Source organism: Ambystoma mexicanum, chromosome 8 (assembly GCF_040938575.1).
Source record: "Ambystoma mexicanum isolate Mex_15411 chromosome 8, UKY_AmexF1_1, whole genome shotgun sequence".
NCBI lineage: Eukaryota > Metazoa > Chordata > Amphibia > Caudata > Ambystomatidae > Ambystoma > Ambystoma mexicanum.
In genome coordinates, this window is record NC_090929.1 from 15,827,970 (window position 1) to 15,841,390 (window position 13,421).

Here is a 13,421-nt window from a genome sequence, read left to right on the forward strand (position 1 = left end):
AGTCCTCTCCCTCGGCGAAGTGGTACATCAAATACAGCAGGAAACCAGGAGGATACACCTCCCTCATCAAGTTTGGAGAAATCAGTAAGGAGACATAAAGAAGAAATACAGAGAATCCTGGGATTATTATCCCTCACCGGAAAGTCAAGTGTAAGCCACACAAGGCTGTGAGCTTCAGTACTTCCTGGAAGGATGTAAAGACTAATTCAAGTTGTCTACTCAAGTGCTAAAAGGACACTGTGTGGAACCTTTTACAGAAGAGCCAGAAGAAGGGAGCTATTCCGCCTGATTCATTGTAGTTGAACACTGAAGGAATAACTCCTATGTTGCTATAAGGCTGAAGTGTGAACCAGGAGAAGGGAGTCATTCTCCTGGTGAAGAAAACACAAACTTTAATGTAGTTAAAAGCTTGTTTCTAAGTGTTGGGGTTAGATAGATGGTTCTCAGACTGAAGACGGGAAGAAGATTTCTTTTGACGGACATTCTGATGGATCGCTATGTTTTCCTAGGTTGCGCAGGGCAAGCCCCTTAGACGGACACTAAGATAGGTTACTTTATTGCTATAATACAAGTGTATAGCCCACACCATGACCGTTCCTTGTCAATTTCCTTCTTCTATGTTATGTTATCAGGCTTTCTAGAGCGCACATTCGCCCAGGAGAATCTTGGCGCTAGGAGATGTCCAGATGAGAGCCTACACCAGTCTAAAAGAATAGCATCTTAAGCAAGCATCTAAAATCCAAGTCGTTGCGGGTACATCTGAGCACAAGAGGCAGGGCATTCAACATTTTACCAGTGGCAGTGGAAAATGCCTGGGATCCCACTCGCGAAAGACAAAACCTGGTATCACCACTAGGCAAGCATTGGCAGAGCGAAGATCTCGACCAGGGCAATAAAGGCCAGATTTGTACCAGAAATAGTCTGCTCACTGTTGACAAAAAGCACGATGGACTAAGCAAAGAGCTTTAAATTCAATGCGCCCAGCTACTGGAAGCCAGTGCAATGAGCCCAGGACTGCTGAAGTGTGAGTACCATGGGGTGAATTTGTAGCAATTCGAGCAGCTAGGTTTTGCAGTACCTGCAGACAATTTATTAGTCCCACTGGTTTATTAGTCCCACTGGTTGGGCCAAAAACAAAGAATTACAATAATCCAGTCGGCTGAGTACAAGAGCAGCCACTATAGGAGGGTGGAGATTGCTAGGCAAAAAAGGAAACACCCTTCGTAGCAACCACAGATGAAAATGACCAGCTTTGCCAACTGCACCTACCTTAGGGGCCATAGGTAGAGCAGAAGAAAGAACAACCCCCAGATTTTCCAAAGTGTAGGATTAGGGGGGAGCCCACCAACAAGACCTCCGTCTTGTGCCCCTTTAATTTCAGCCAATTGTTGTCCATCCACTCCCAACACAGCCGCCAGGCACCGACGCAGGCACGACGACACCTGCAATGGGTTAAGATCGACATGAACCAATATTTGGGGGTAGCACCGAAGGCCAAAGGAGCGGACGAGACAAACAAGAGGCTGAGTATAGATATTAAAAATCATAGGGGACAAGGAGGAGCCCTGGGGAACCCCACAGGTTAGCGAGTGAGACAGGGAAGAAAAAGGAGGAAGATAAAGTGATTGGCCCCTATCCGTTAGGAAGACGGTTAACCTTGCCAGGTCTGACGGGAGAGGCCTGCCAGGGCCAGGCGGGAAGGCAGAATGGAGTGGTTGACGTGTCAAAAGTCGCTGATAGGTCTAACAAAATCAGGGCACCCACTCCCCAGCTGTCAACCAGCCTGGCCATGTCATCAACCACAGACACCAGGACACTCTTAGTGCCGCGCCCCGGGCGAAATCCCGACTGCAAGGGGTCAAAGAACCCAGAGGATTCCAAGAAGGAAGAAAAAAGAGGAGAGACCAAAGCTTCAAGCAACTCCTACACCCTCACACTGCATAGAAAGTAAATCAAAAATGGTGGCCAGAACTTTTAATACATTGGCTAGTGAAGCTGCGATAGAGTGCTCACACTTGCCATCCATGTAGGCCACACAAGCATTGGCCAAGCACCTAGCATGTGTGCTCCGCAGTTACTCGTTACCACATTTGTCCGATAAGCGTCAGAGGCAATCCCCATGCAGGTATAAAGGCGAGCAGGGCTGACGGGTATTGTGGTAGTCAGGAGCATGTAGTGCAAAGAAGAGTTCAGGGTGTGCCATTGAGCGAAGGCAGAGAGAGAGAGAGAGAGAGAGAGAGAGAGAGAGAGAAAACAGGAATGAGAGGAGGTTGGAGGAGCGAGAAAGGAGAGTGGAGGTGGGAGACAGCAGAGCAGAGGTGGGGCAGAAACTAACTGAGGAAGAGAAAGAGCAGAGGTGGAAGAAGGAGGAAGGTGCGGTGTAGTGGCAGGCGAGAGAAAATAAGCAAAGGAGACAAGAGCAAGGAGAGCAAGAAGAGAAAGGTGGAGGTGTGAGGTAAAAGCATGAGCTGCAGGGGGAAATGGTGAGGGCGCCCAGAGAGTGGGAAAGGGGTAAATGAGCAAAGGCAGAAGGAGAGAGATAGAGAAGGAGAAAGAAGACGGGAGGAGGAATAAGGGAGAAGGCAGTGAAAACGAGTGCAGGAAGAAACAGAGGGGAAAAAGTGATGGTCCCCAGACCCTCAACTCTGCACAAACTCATCCAGCAAGAAAGGCCAAATTGTAGTTGAAGGCCTCGAAGAATAATCAGTTGGGCCAGACCACAATAAGGGAATATAGAGTATTATTCCCAGGGTCCAAGAGCAGCGGAAGAGCTGCACTCAACACCCATCAGACAACCCAAGACAGAAGGGGTGGTAGTACAAGGTATTCCAGAAGTCCAGGCGGATGAACATGACACTCTCTCTAGACCAACCCAAGACAGGAGTCTACAAGATACAGAGAAAGAGTTTACCAGAACCAAGAAACATTCTACAGCGAACCGACAAAGAGTCTACAGGGAACCAGGGAAAGAGTTACACACTCAAAACCCTAGAGACGGATTGGATTGACAGCCCGGAAGGCAGATTTGTTAATAATATTTGTTATTTACATAGCACTTCATGCTGGAGTCCATCCAGCTTCTAAGCACTCGACCGAGGATCAAACCCATGTTGCATGGCGTCGTCATGTTCCCAAGGTGAGTGCATTTCCCCGGAGCTATCCTCCGGGCTGAGGAAAGTAGGAAGGTCTGAGGACCACAGCTCTAAGGTAAATCAATTTCTTGTCCTGATTCCAGATCCCAGTCCATGGGTTCAGTCACACATAATCCCTGGTTATCTGCTGTTTCCAATAAGAAGAGTGAGCCCATGCCTTGGCTTAGCGTTCTCTGCTGAACCTTTGGCCATGAGAGGAGCCTCATGACAACACAATCCAGCAGTACAGGAAGTGAACCCATCACACATGAAGCAATGCCATACATGGCGCCAGAAGCACAGGAGGAGACACTGGAACCATCAACATACGAAGGACATTAGAACTTGAAGTAGCAAAGCTGGCTGAGAGTACAAGAAGGGAAATTCCAGAGTCAAGCCATCAGTAAAGGAAGTACTATAGAAACTGCAACACAGGAAGTGACATAGGTGTTAGGGCACATAGTCCACTGTTGTACATGAAGAATCCTGCATGAGAATGCAACGGTTCCAGACCCAGCAGAAGAGATCACAGGCTGGACGTCCGACTAACCCATGAATCCTGCATGAGAATGCAACGGTTGCAGAGCCAGCAGAAGAGGTCACAGGCTGGACGTCCGACTAACCCATGAATCCTGCATGAGAATGCAACGGTTGCAGAGCCAGCAGAAGAGGTCACAGGCTGGACGTCCGACTAACCCATGAATCCTGCATGAGAATGCAACGGTTGCAGAGCCAGCAGAAGAGGTCACAGGCTGGACGTCCGACTAACCCATGAATCCTGCATGAGAATGCAACGGTTCCAGAGCCAGCAGAAGAGGTCACAGGCTGGACGTCCGACTAACCCATGAATCCTGCATGAGAATGCAACGGTTCCAGAGCCAGCAGAAGAGGTCACAGGCTGGACGTCCGACTAACCCATGAATCCTGCATGAGAATGCAACGGTTCCAGAGCCAGCAGAAGAGGTCACAGGCTGGACGTCCGACTAACCCATGAATCCTGCATGAGAATGCAACGGTTCCAGAGCCAGCAGAAGAGGTCACAGGCTGGACGTCCGACTAACCCATGAATCCTGCATGAGAATGCAACGGTTGCAGAGCCAGCAGAAGAGGTCACAGGCTGGACGTCCGACTAACCCATGAATCCTGCATGAGAATGCAACGGTTGCAGAGCCAGCAGAAGAGGTCACAGGCTGGACGTCCGACTAACCCATGAATCCTGCATGAGAATGCAACGGTTGCAGAGCCAGCAGAAGAGGTCACAGGCTGGACGTCCGACTAACCCATGAATCCTGCATGAGAATGCAACGGTTCCAGAGCCAGCAGAAGAGGTCACAGGCTGGACGTCCGACTAACCCATGAATCCTGCATGAGAATGCAACGGTTCCAGAGCCAGCAGAAGAGGTCACAGGCTGGACGTCCGACTAACCCATGAATCCTGCATGAGAATGCAACGGTTGCAGAGCCAGCAGAAGAGGTCACAGGCTGGACGTCCGACTAACCCATGAATCCTGCATGAGAATGCAACGGTTGCAGAGCCAGCAGAAGAGGTCACAGGCTGGACGTCCGACTAACCCATGAATCCTGCATGAGAATGCAACGGTTCCAGAGCCAGCAGAAGAGGTCACAGGCTGGACGTCCGACTAACCCATGAATCCTGCATGAGAATGCAACGGTTCCAGAGCCAGCAGAAGAGGTCACAGGCTGGACGTCCGACTAACCCATGAATCCTGCATGAGAATGCAACGGTTGCAGAGCCAGCAGAAGAGGTCACAGGCTGGACGTCCGACTAACCCATGAATCCTGCATGAGAATGCAACGGTTGCAGAGCCAGCAGAAGAGGTCACAGGCTGGACGTCCGACTAACCCATGAATCCTGCATGAGAATGCAACGGTTGCAGAGCCAGCAGAAGAGGTCACAGGCTGGACGTCCGACTAACCCATGAATCCTGCATGAGAATGCAACGGTTGCTGAGCCAGCAGAAGAGGTCACAGGCTGGACGTCCGACTAACCCATGAATCCTGCATGAGAATGCAACGGTTGCAGAGCCAGCAGAAGAGGTCACAGGCTGGACGTCCGACTAACCCATGAATCCTGCATGAGAATGCAACGGTTGCAGAGCCAGCAGAAGAGGTCACAGGCTGGACGTCCGACTAACCCATGAATCCTGCATGAGAATGCAACGGTTGCAGAGCCAGCAGAAGAGGTCACAGGCTGGACGTCCGACTAACCCATGAATCCTGCATGAGAATGCAACGGTTCCAGAGCCAGCAGAAGAGGTCACAGGCTGGACGTCCGACTAACCCATGAATCCTGCATGAGAATGCAACGGTTGCAGAGCCAGCAGAAGAGGTCACAGGCTGGACGTCCGACTAACCCATGAATCCTGCATGAGAATGCAACGGTTCCAGAGCCAGCAGAAGAGGTCACAGGCTGGACGTCCGACTAACCCATGAATCCTGCATGAGAATGCAACGGTTGCAGAGCCAGCAGAAGAGGTCACAGGCTGGACGTCCGACTAACCCATGAATCCTGCATGAGAATGCAACGGTTGCAGAGCCAGCAGAAGAGGTCACAGGCTGGACGTCCGACTAACCCATGAATCCTGCATGAGAATGCAACGGTTCCAGAGCCAGCAGAAGAGGTCACAGGCTGGACGTCCGACTAACCCATGAATCCTGCATGAGAATGCAACGGTTCCAGAGCCAGCAGAAGAGGTCACAGGCTGGACGTCCGACTAACCCATGAATCCTGCATGAGAATGCAACGGTTGCAGAGCCAGCAGAAGAGGTCACAGGCTGGACGTCCGACTAACCCATGAATCCTGCATGAGAATGCAACGGTTCCAGAGCCAGCAGAAGAGGTCACAGGCTGGACGTCCGACTAACCCACCACCCAGCATTGAAAGCAGACACTGATTGTGTCCAAATCTCTGTGAATTTACACTAGAATGCAGCCCTGTGAAGGAGGTAGAAGGTGGAAAACTGACCGTGTGAACTCAAAAGGTGGCAGTCTCTCTGTAAACAGATTGTGCAGTCTTCCTATGTTTGAGAACTGTCCACTCTGCTGTCTACTCTGAACTTCTACTGGCCATTCCAGGTGCTGCTTAAGCCCTAACAAGCCATAGGCACCGCTTCAAGCTTCCTTCTAGTCAGACCAGAATAAAGAATTGACAGACAGGTCTGTGGAGTGTTATTCCTGCACGCACGCCTGCCTGCTAATGGGCCTGCACGTTATTTCCACATAGGCAGACATATGATGAGCAGGCAGGTGTGCATTCACACACATACACAATGCAGACAGTGTTTCACAACCACAAACAAACCAAATAGGTGTCCCTTCACACCCATGAGTAGTGTCAACTAGTGTGCATGCACACTTCCTACTCCTATGCAATACAGACAGCATCTCTACACCCATTCGTAAAGCAGATGTGTGTTCATTCACACGCATGAGTGGTGCCATCAGGTGTACACTCACATATTTCCATCCATGAACAGAGGACATGTAGGTTAACACCTGTGTACGTGCACACCCATTAGCACAGCAGTTGGCAGTGCATTCATAACCACCACTGGTACTAACAGGCGTGCATGCACACACATCAGGAGCACATACGTGCACACATTTACACCCCATCAGTGGAACAATCGGTGCGTGCTTGCATTCTACAGACAGGTGTACATTTAAAACCATCAGCAGCACCACATGTGTGCACTCACAATACACGTATTCAAGGTCCAGCACACACTTGCAGCACACTTGTGCAGAAATCAACAACACACCACTGTGTGCTGCTGTGGATGGGTGCAAAAACACAGACATCAGTAAGCACAGAATACAATAGTAGATATCATATACACACACACACACACACACACACACACACACACGGGATGGCAGAAAAGCACACTTCTAGAACACATAGGTCTGTGGACAAGATGTTGAATTTTCCCTTTTGAAGAGCAGCGTTTCACTAACATCTGGATATAATAAATAGGACTTCCCTTATTGGTCGCATTCAGCTGCTTCCTTAATGATGCAGAAATCACATTCCGTGGGTCGGAGTGCCTGAAGGATCTTCTGTGGGGGTATATGGGTGAAGCGTCCTATTCCCACACGAGGGAGAAGGGTGTCCAAGAAGGTCCCGATAATTCATCTTTAGCACCCCTGATCACAGCTAGAGAAAAGCAATTAAAAAACTTCAATAAATTAATTTTTAAAAATCAACTCAAAGTAAAAAAGAACCTGCCGTCCTCTCCAGTATAAGTATCAGATGAAACAATGGATGTGTTTCAAGTGAGGCGGGACGCCAGATCTACTGGGCTTGCCCGTTAGGGCTCTGTGTACTTTGGTCAGTCGTTTCCGTACAGATGCTCAACGGTCTTAGTCCGTGACCTGTTGTAGAAGCCCATGGAGTCCTCACTTCCCTTTGCATCTCATGCATCTAGAGAATGGGCCCTTTGCCAATCAGAGCTTCTGCTTCCCAGCCTGGATGTTCCGGAAGACCTCTTCATCTAGAGCCATGTATCGTCCAAGGCGGGAATCCAGGACGAACAACTGGTCCTTCACCAGCAGTGGGTCGTAGCCTTCTCTGCGCAGCTCTGTCTTCTGGAACTTGAATGTGCCTGCAGAGGAAGAGAAAAACAGTGACAACAGGAGGAAGATCAGAGTGGACACATCTGGAGAAGGACGAGGGGGGAATGGAAACAGCTGGAGCAAGAAGAGAGGACCAGGGACACAGTGAGGATCAAGACAAGAGTGTGGAAAATGGGAGGAAGAGAAGAACAATGACACTGGGAGGAGGATAAGAAGAAAGGTGACAGCTTGAACAGAAAAGTGGTAATACCAAGAGGCTGAAGAGAGCAATGGTGGCTCCGGAAGGAGGAGGTAAAGACACTGGTTGACAATTGGAGAAAGAACAGAGTAACAGGGACACAGAGTGAAGGAAGGGAATAACAGTAATAACAGCTGAACTAAGAAAACAGAAATGACACAAAGGAAAGAGAAGGTAGAGAGAATGGTTTAACAGGAAGAGAGAGAGGGAGAGAAGAATGGGAAGAGGAGGGCAAGAGACAGAGAGGAACAAAGATACTGCAAAAAAGGTTAATTGTAGTAATTCAGAGAGGAGGACAGTGACTTAGAGTGCAAATGAGCCAGAATGGTCTGGTTCCAATATCACTGGCAGAATGATGTTCTCACAAATAAATGTCTAAGCATACATCAGCTCAAAGCAGCCACTGCTACCAAGTGTGAGAAACCGGAAGGTGTCTCACCCACTAGTCCCCGGGGGTTTCTCTCTCAGATGGCTAGGGCACGGCCATCGGCTTTGGATCCAGACCCTGAGGATGGTCCAGTGCAGGAGGATTACCTGGGTCAGAGGTCTTCGTAGAGTTGGACACCGGATGGCAAGACCCAGTATCCCCCTCCTTGTAACACCTTTACCCCATCCTACCCAGCAGGATATGTGGGAACTTTACACCCCCTAACCCATCCATTTCCCTTCACAAACACTTTCACAAGGAAAGCCTGCTCTGGGAGAAAACAGACTCACACCAAGCAGTGTACCTGACATGTCCCACTACTATGGTCAGGCAAATACTGGTAAACACTCACACCTGACTTCCATTAAACGACCCCACACGGATAAAAGGCGGAGCATGACAGCACACTTGGAGAGAGACAAAGCACACGAAGGAACAGTATTTTGCAGATGGCAGCTGAACAAAGAAAGAAAGACGGCAAAACAAGAACAGTGCTCAAGGAGGGAAATACCCTTGACCTTTCCGGCGGAAAACCGTTACTTTCCAGAATCCTTCAGATTAAAAAGCATAAGGCCAGGAAACCAGACTGAAGAATCCTCATTGTGTGTCAGAGATACCCCAGGCCCTCCTGCATGGCTAACCGAGTCGGGGAGGAGCAGCAGCCGCCATAGCACCGTCCTGGGCTCCAGGATCAAAGCAGCACCAGAAAGATCAACACAGCCGGTGAGTTGGGGAGACCGATTCAAGACCGGTCTGTGTTGAAATCAAGGATTCAAGCAGCAACATTGTATAAAGAGCGCAAGAACGAAGATTGGCAACACATGTGATGAAAGGTACGAGGAAAGCATAATAGCTTATGGATGTTTGAACATTAACAGTGAAAAGATACAATACCAGTGACAGAGTGGTCCGGCACCCCAGGTGTGCTCAATCGAAGGTCTCTGTAAGGTATCCAGCCAAGAAGTGGCAGAAGCGAAAGTACAATAGTGTAATGAGAAATAAAATGAATCTAAGGGGTCCTGCAACGGTTTAAGCGAAACCCATTGAACAATCGAAAGTCTTCGATTCTTGATACAAAGAGGAAAGCTTATGAAAGGGAGATTACATGGTTCGAGCCTGAACGAGGGGGACCACTTGTGAACATTGTGCTAAAGGGGTGCGAACCCAAAGGAGGGAGATCTGTGGTCCAAGCCCGATTGAGGGAGACCAATTGTGAAACTTGTGAATGTGAAATTCCTGATAAGAAAGGAATTTTGGTGCTTGTTTGTTATGTCAGGCCCTCTGGAATAAGACACTGTTATTGGGAGAGAGACTTTGGCAGAAGGCCCTGATACCTATGCTTTGAACTGTATCCTCGTGGCAGAGAAGCCAGAGTGTGTGCGAAGCTAGAACGTGCCGCCTTGTCCCGTGCTGAAAACGTGGGGAAGGGAAGCCAACTGCTCGACTATACTGACGTATTATTTCTTGAACACTTTTGTTTTTGCATACATTATCGTCCCACACCATTTGTATTTAGAAGTAAGGACTGGCAATAGGTTTATTAATATAGGCCCTTTGATTTTGACAGAGACTCCACTAAGACTGTGTTATTATTATTTGATGGTCGTAGCTTGCTCCCATCCTTAGACGTAGGGTTAGATAGGCATTTAACCAACCCATGGAAGTTCAATAAACACCCTTGAACTGTGATCACTTGTGTCTGTCTTCACTGTTTGATACCATGCCTTCCTTGTACAAGCCAATACCAAAACCTACTCTGCACAGTGTCAAAGCCCTCTGCCTGATTTTGGTAGTGGATGGTGGGTGCGCCAATGGGGCTGGGTGATGCAACAAGCCAGGTAACGCTGGGCATGTGGGGGTGGCAAGAGGAGGATAACTTGGCTACTCCACACCATGCTACTTCAGGAGGACAGTGGCACGTCACATTGCCACATTGAAAAGAATTGAAGACCGCAGATGAAGCCGGATGGCCAGAAACAGCACAATACACTATATTCTGCAGAAGTTTGAATGAAGACATCAAGGATGATCTGACCAGGGTTCGTCGACCAGCTTTGTTTTCTGACTTAGTATCAATGGTACTTCAAATAGATTTTCAGAATGTGCTGAACGTAAGGAAGAGAAGAAGAGAGCTAAGGATCATCACTTGTTCCACGGCCTAATCCTCTTCTCCAATACTGAAACCCATATCTCCTGATGAACCCATGCAGAGTGGAATGGCTCAAGGACCCTTAACCCCGGCAAAAAGAAGGAGGCAAAGAGAACAGGGCTTATGCCTCTACTGTGGTTCCAAGGGACACTTATTGAGAGATTGTCCAGAAGTACCCCCTCGAAGACAGGGAAAAGACAAAACGGTCCCTAGAAGAGGCCAGGTGTTGGGGTTATGTGAAGAGTCCCGCAGTAGTATCATTGGCTCCAGTTGATGAGATGGATACCCCCCTGATGGTTCTTCGAATACACCTTTTGATTCCTAATGAGGCACCTGTTCACTTTGCTCGATTGTGGTGTTGCAGGACATTTTATGGACACAATATGGGCAACAAAAGAAGATACCGTATATCTCCAAGTCTCATTCCCAACCAGTGGAAGGGGTTGTTGTAGGCCTTTGGTTTACTGACCCATCAACCGATGTTCCATACCATTGCCCATAAGGATTCATGAACACTCTGAGAGTCTGTCTTTTGATTTCATACGAGACGCACACTTCACTTTAATATTGGGAATCTCCTGGCTTCGTAGACACAGTCCGGCCATATACTGGTCAGCCAATACTGTCCAGTTTACTTCCCCATTTTGTTTCAGGGAACCATACGCGAACTTAAGTGAACCACCGTCCTTGGTGAATTGACCAACCATAAGGGCATACATCATATCCATTCTCCTTACTAGGATTATATGGATGTTTTTGAGCACAAGGTCCCTAGAGAATGATCTCCACACCGTCCAGAGGACTGTATTATTGATCTTCTCCCCGGGTCGATTGTTCCTTTTGGGCGTATGTACACACTGTCCCTGCCTGAAAAATATTATTATTTAGATAGCAATCGGGAAAACTGAGTTATACAGGAATCCAGGTCATCTGCCGGGGCTTCCTTGTATTTTGTGCCCAGGAAAGACTCTAGGGAATTCAGACCCTGTATAGACTTTAGAGGCCTTAACAGGGTTGATATTAGGGACAGGTACCCAATGCCCTTGATTAAGGATATCCTTGAGGTTGTCCAGGGTGGCAAGATTTTTTCCAATCTCGACCAGCATGGGGCTTACCATCTGTTGCGGGTCTAGAGTGGCGATGAATGGAAGCCAGCCTTTAGCACACCTTTTTGGCCACTTCGAGTACCGAGTCATGCCCTCGGACTCGTAAACGCTCCAGCCGCATTTCAAAGGCTTATAAATCGAGTATTTTCTGACCTTTTGTTCCACACAGTAATTGTCTATTTAGACGATACCTTGGTATTCTCAAGGAAGAGAGAGGACTATCAACATCATTTATGGGAAGCACTGCAAATTGTTGGTTAAACCCAAAAAATGTTCCTTTGAGACCACTTCTGTATCTTAGATTGGTTTCATTTTGTCTGAAGAAGGGATCGAAATGGATCTGCGTAAGACCAAGGCTATATTGGATTGGCTAATTCTGTTAACCATGTCCAACATTTTCTCGGTCTGGTTAGTTTTTGCAGAGGGTTTATACCAGATTTGTCCAATATTGTTCTTCCTATCACCTCCCTTTTAAAGAAGAACACTTCGTTTTTGTGGAATTCTGAGATGGAACACGCTTTCCACTTCCTAAAGCCTCAATTATGTTCTGCACCCATCCTGATTCAGCCAGATCAGTCTCCTCCTTTCATCGTAGAGACTGACGCCTCACACTGTGTGTTGGGGGCAGTACTAAAACAGGTTGGAACCGATACACAAGAACATCCAGTGGCATATTAATCTAGGACTCTTACTCCCATCGAATACAATTACTCAGTCTTGGAAAAAGAGTTACTGGCAATTTGACAAGCATGTTTGGAGCAGCGTAATCTTTTGTTAGGAGCCAGTTCCCCGTTTGAGGAACGCACAGACCATAAAAATGTGAAGGTACTCCAACAAATGGAATGCAAAAACAGCCGTCAGGCCCGGTGGGCTTATTTTTCTTACAGTAGGACTTTTACCTCACTTATCTTCCTGGTCAACAAAACACTCTTGCTGATGGCATTTTTAGGCATCTTTAGGAGTCTTCAAAAAGATGTGGATGTCTTCCCTGAATCTGAGAAGATGCTCCCAGGAAAGAGGTTTCTTTTCGTGGTTAACACCCTCCTTCAGGAAGTCCGACAGGCCTCTATTGGTTTCCACTTGGAGAACGCTCTGAGGGGAGACATGCAGATAAGACGAAGAGAAGGTCTGCTTTTTTATTGATTCCCATCTACTCATACCGGAAGTCGCCCTACAGAGAAGGGTAATGACTTGGTGTCATGATTCTAAGACTGCGGGGCACAAAGAAATTAGAGCCACCACCGTTTGTAGCTTTGTTTCTACCTGTTCATTCTGCATGCAAGGAAAGTATACTACTTCAAAAACTCTAGGTACCCTTCACCGAAGCCTAACACTCACACGTCCTTGGACCGATATCTCTACAGATTTTATCGTGGACTTGCCACCCTCCAATCTTAGTACCACCATTATGGTAACTATCGACAGCTTCACTAAGATGGCCCTTTTCACCCCGTTGCCTAAGCTGCCTTCTGCTCCTCAGAGGGCCCAGGTATTACTTAAAGAAATGACAATGCATTACTTACTGTAAAAGCATTTCTGATGGTTGTATCTTTTTAGATTCACATGCTGTGCCTAGTCCGACATCCAGTGGTCACTGCAGAGTATTGCATTTTGTTTTCGTAGTCGAAAAGGGGATGTCGACAAGGCGTGTCTGTAACACTATCCCTATAGTGACGTGAAGTGTACCCACAATCCCTCACGCGTCGAGGTCCCTCTGTTTGTATTTTTTCTGCCCTGAGGGAGCCTATTAGACGTGAGTGAGTACAGAAAATA

At 48.1% G+C, this 13,421-nt stretch overlaps 1 protein-coding gene across 1 annotated transcript in view; it reads right to left on the bottom strand.

Annotated features, from left to right (window-relative positions):
* Positions 1-7,058: 7,058 nt before the first annotated feature.
* The window catches only part of SLC27A4 (solute carrier family 27 member 4), a 297,326-nt gene continuing 290,963 nt past the window's right edge, over positions 7,059-13,421 (bottom strand). The window contains exon 13 of the mRNA XM_069609143.1: positions 7,059-7,757. Within this exon, the coding sequence (XP_069465244.1) occupies positions 7,600-7,757 (158 nt within the window). The 3' untranslated portion in view covers positions 7,059-7,599. The remainder of the gene's footprint in view (positions 7,758-13,421) is intronic.